Here is a 3,855-nt window from a genome sequence, read left to right as displayed (position 1 = left end):
CAATATTGAGAGTAGCCATACCAGGAGGGTAAGGGGCAGGTGGGGAAGAAAGGAGAAACCGATCACAAGGATCTACATATAACCCCCTCCCTGGGTGATGGACAACAAAAAGTGGGTGAAGGGAGACATTGGTGAGTGTAAGATATGGAAAAATAAAAATTTGTAAATTATCAAGGGTTCATGAGGGAGGGAGTGGAAAAACATGAGGAGCTGATACCAAGGGCTCAAGTAGAAAGAAAATGTGAGAATGATGATGGCAACATATGTACAAATGTGCTTGATACAATGGATGGATGGATGGATTGTGATAAGAGTTGTACGAGCCCCCAATAAAATGATTTAAAAATAAAATGCTTTTAAAAAAAAAAGATAATTTAAAAAACCAAACACCTGTTCTTTTCATCATTTGCTTTTTAGGTGGTATGTCTGAGTCCTGTAGACATAGTTTTGTCTTAGTAAAATTGTTATCGAATTTCTACTTTGTGTCTACCCACTCATTACTTTCTGAAACAGTGTTCGATTATTTAAGTTTGTAACTCATGTAAGTGAACATCCCATGTACGTTAGTCTAAAAGACGTCTCCTACCAGGAGCCCAGGTGGCGTGGCATAGTGGTTACACATGGGCCTGCTCACTGCAGTTGGGACTTGGCAAATGGATCCTGGGTTCTCAGGGTCATCCACAGCCTCTGCAAACCAAGGGCTCAGAGTTCAAGCTTGAATGCAGTTCCTTCCTCTGCTCTTGGATTTTATTATTTACAATCTTGGACCACACAAGCTGGTGTGCTCCTGTGTGGCCTTAGCAAACCCCACACTTAGATGGCTGTGTCTTAAGGCAAGACTTTAAGACCCCAGACACTATATTCTTCTGATAGCCAGGCACCATCTACTTTCTTCCCCACATTTTGCTGTAGCGCCCACAGCGTCAGTGGTCACTTCATGAACATAGTATTAAGTAAGGCAGTACTGTAAGAAAAAATTGTTCTTGATTAGAGTTTATGATTAAATGCAAGCTCAAAATCCATCTACTAACTAAAGTGTATATCTATCCCTGATCCAGTTTAGAGGCAGCATTACCAGCTTTTTGAGAAATAATTGAAGCAACCGCCATAAAACACTTGGTCATTCTAATAAAAGTATCATTAGTCAATAGTATAGCATTTAAAGTCCTACTGAGACAACCCTGTCCCCAGGGGGACGAACAACAGAAATGTGGGTGAAGAGAGACAGCAGTTGGTGTAAGATATGAAAATAATACTAATTTATAATTTATCAAAGAGTCATGGGGGGGGGGGGGGTGGGAAATGAGCTGATACCAAGGGCTCAAATAGAAAGTACTGTAAATGCTTTGAAAATGATGATGGCAACATGTACGAATACTATGCTTGATACAATTGATGTATGGAATGTTATGAGCTGTAAGAGCCCACAATAAAATGATTTTTTTTTAAAGTGCTTTTGAGAAAAGGAAATTATATCTTCAACACTCACTGCCATCAAGTCAATGCGGACTTATAGTGACTCTACAGGAGAGGGTAGAACTGCCCTCTGAGTTTTCTGAGACGGTTACTCTTTATAGGAGTAGAAAGCCTCATCTTTCTCCTGAGGAACTGCTGGTAATTTTGAACTGCTCACCTTGCAGCAAACAGCCCAACATGCAATCAGGATGCAAGCAGGGCTCCTGCAGAGAGGGTTAGCTTAAACTTTAATGTAATATCATTTGTTTTCCCTTTTTGACCTATTTTCAATTTGTTATTGTTTATATTATTTCTCTTGAATGGAGGTTTTGTTATCATTGGAATTATTTATGTTGCATATATTTTTTTCATTTAAAAGCAGTTACTGTTTTGTTTTTAATTAAAGGATCATTTTATTGGGGGCTCTTGCAGCTCTGATAACAGTCCACACATCAATTCTAGCAAGCGCATTTGTACATATGTTGCCATCATCCTTTTCTCGACATTTACTTTCTATTGAGCCCTTGTTTCAGCTCCTCTTTCCCGCCCCCTCCACCCCCACAGTTACTGTTTTATTAACTGACCAGATACAAAAAGAATCATGGCAGATACTTTAGTTTATCCTTCTAATAAACCTGTTGATCTTGTCTTCCCTGTTGCCAGCATCTCCACCTTCTACCTTGTCCAGAAGGTCATTTGAAAGGCCACAGGAAGTGATTTGGTTTTCTGAGGCATTTCCCAACAGTATAGATCTCATGAATCAGATCCTCCCTGAAGATGATGCTCAATTTACCAAGAGAATGTGCAGTCAAAGTCTCACCTTACAGGACAATACGCTTCTTACTGATTTTGGCATAACCACACTTGTAGATTGGTTCATTCACTGACTTCAGGCTTGGGCACCCCCATGCGATGCAGGGTTCCACAATCCTCCGCATGTTCATCGAAGCGAAGCCTTGTTCAACTTAACAAAGGTGCCATCAAACAGCTGGCAAAGGCCAAGAAGCTACAACACTTTCCCGACCTTTAGGCTCACACCATTGATAACTCTGATCCTTGTGGGAAACTTTGGACCGGGAAGGGTATGGACATAATTAAGAAGCCTGGGAGGCCAGGATTCTGGTGGAGGGAGGCCTTCACATTTGTGAGTTAGAGATGATTCCCAGTGACATTCTCCTGTCTAAAAATCATTCCCACAGTGTCCTTCCACAATAGTGCTACCTTCATGATATCTCTTAAAGCACATGGCTGATTACTGGGGTGTCTGCAGCCCTTAGCTATAGGAACAGACATGTTTCCATTGTTCGCCCCACTCAAGGGACTGTCAACTCCCTTCTACCTGCCCCCAGCACTGGGATCGTGTTACTCCCCCAGTGAGCCTAGGGTTAAGACACTGCCAACCTTGTGACATCTGTGATTGACTGTGAATGATGGGCCTTGCTAACCCCAAGATTACACATACCTGTTGGAGAAAACTTGTTCTTGTTTTCTCTCTCTCTCTCTCTCTCTCTCGTTCCTGACTTCATGGAAGAGGTGCGCACCCTGAACTTTTTCTCATGTCCCTTTATTCTTTCCCCTCAATTGCACAATCGCTCCATACGTCCCTCTCGGTTGAGAGCTGGACCCCTCTCGGTTGAGAGCTGGACCCACAGATCCTGGTAACAAACGCCAGCTTGGGTTCTCCAGCACATAGAAGCGGCCAGCTTTTCTTGCCATCTGAGCCATTCGAATTTCAGTCCTGTCCATCTGCCTATATTCCTTGTGATGGGGCTCAGCTTTCTCATGGATAAGCTTCATCATCCTTGCCTTGAAGCATCTTTTAGGCAAACTTTCTCAGGCGCTTGATCTTCAGTTCTGTGAAATTCCTTTGCTTTATCTTAAGGGTCTCTGGAACAGCAAGGGCCTTCTTTTTCTTCTCTGCAACACCCTCCATGGTCCCAGCCGACTTAACCACAAAAACACCTGTGTGATTTTCCTTATATGAAATCCAGGATTGGTGAATCTGTAGAAAGAGTGACTAGATTAATAGTATCTAAGGGTTATTATGGGGGATAAGAGGGGAAACTAATAATGGGTACAAGAATGAATTGTGTTCTAAAATCGATTATGGTAATGATTGCACAACTCTCTTTAATACATTTAAATCATTGAATGCATGGTGTGTAAGTTACATGTCAATAAAATTGTTTTGTGGGGAGGGAAGAATAAAACAGGAGCTGATACCAAGGGCTCTAATAGGAAGTAAATGTCTAGAAAATAATGATGGCAACATATGTACAAATATGCCTGATACAATTGATGTATGCATTGTTATCAGAGCTGTAGGAGCCCCCAATAAAATGATCTTTTAACTAAAACACAACAAAACAAAAATCTTTTAAAGGAAAGTGTTCCCTGGGA

General features: G+C 41.5%; 1 protein-coding gene across 1 annotated transcript in view; it reads left to right on the top strand.

Annotated features, from left to right (window-relative positions):
- Positions 1 to 2,155, top strand: part of NUP210L (nucleoporin 210 like) — a 114,236-nt gene extending 112,081 nt beyond the window's left edge. Inside the window, exon 39 of the mRNA XM_045298346.1 lies at positions 2,119 to 2,155. Within this exon, the coding sequence (XP_045154281.1) occupies positions 2,119 to 2,155 (37 nt within the window). The remainder of the gene's footprint in view (positions 1 to 2,118) is intronic.
- Positions 2,156 to 3,855: the final 1,700 nt, after the last annotated feature.

This window comes from Echinops telfairi, unplaced genomic scaffold (assembly GCF_000313985.2).
Source record: "Echinops telfairi isolate 266 unplaced genomic scaffold, ASM31398v2 ScPeMD7_7425;HRSCAF=8463, whole genome shotgun sequence".
NCBI lineage: Eukaryota > Metazoa > Chordata > Mammalia > Afrosoricida > Tenrecidae > Echinops > Echinops telfairi.
This window is presented reverse-complemented; position numbering and strand designations above follow the sequence as displayed.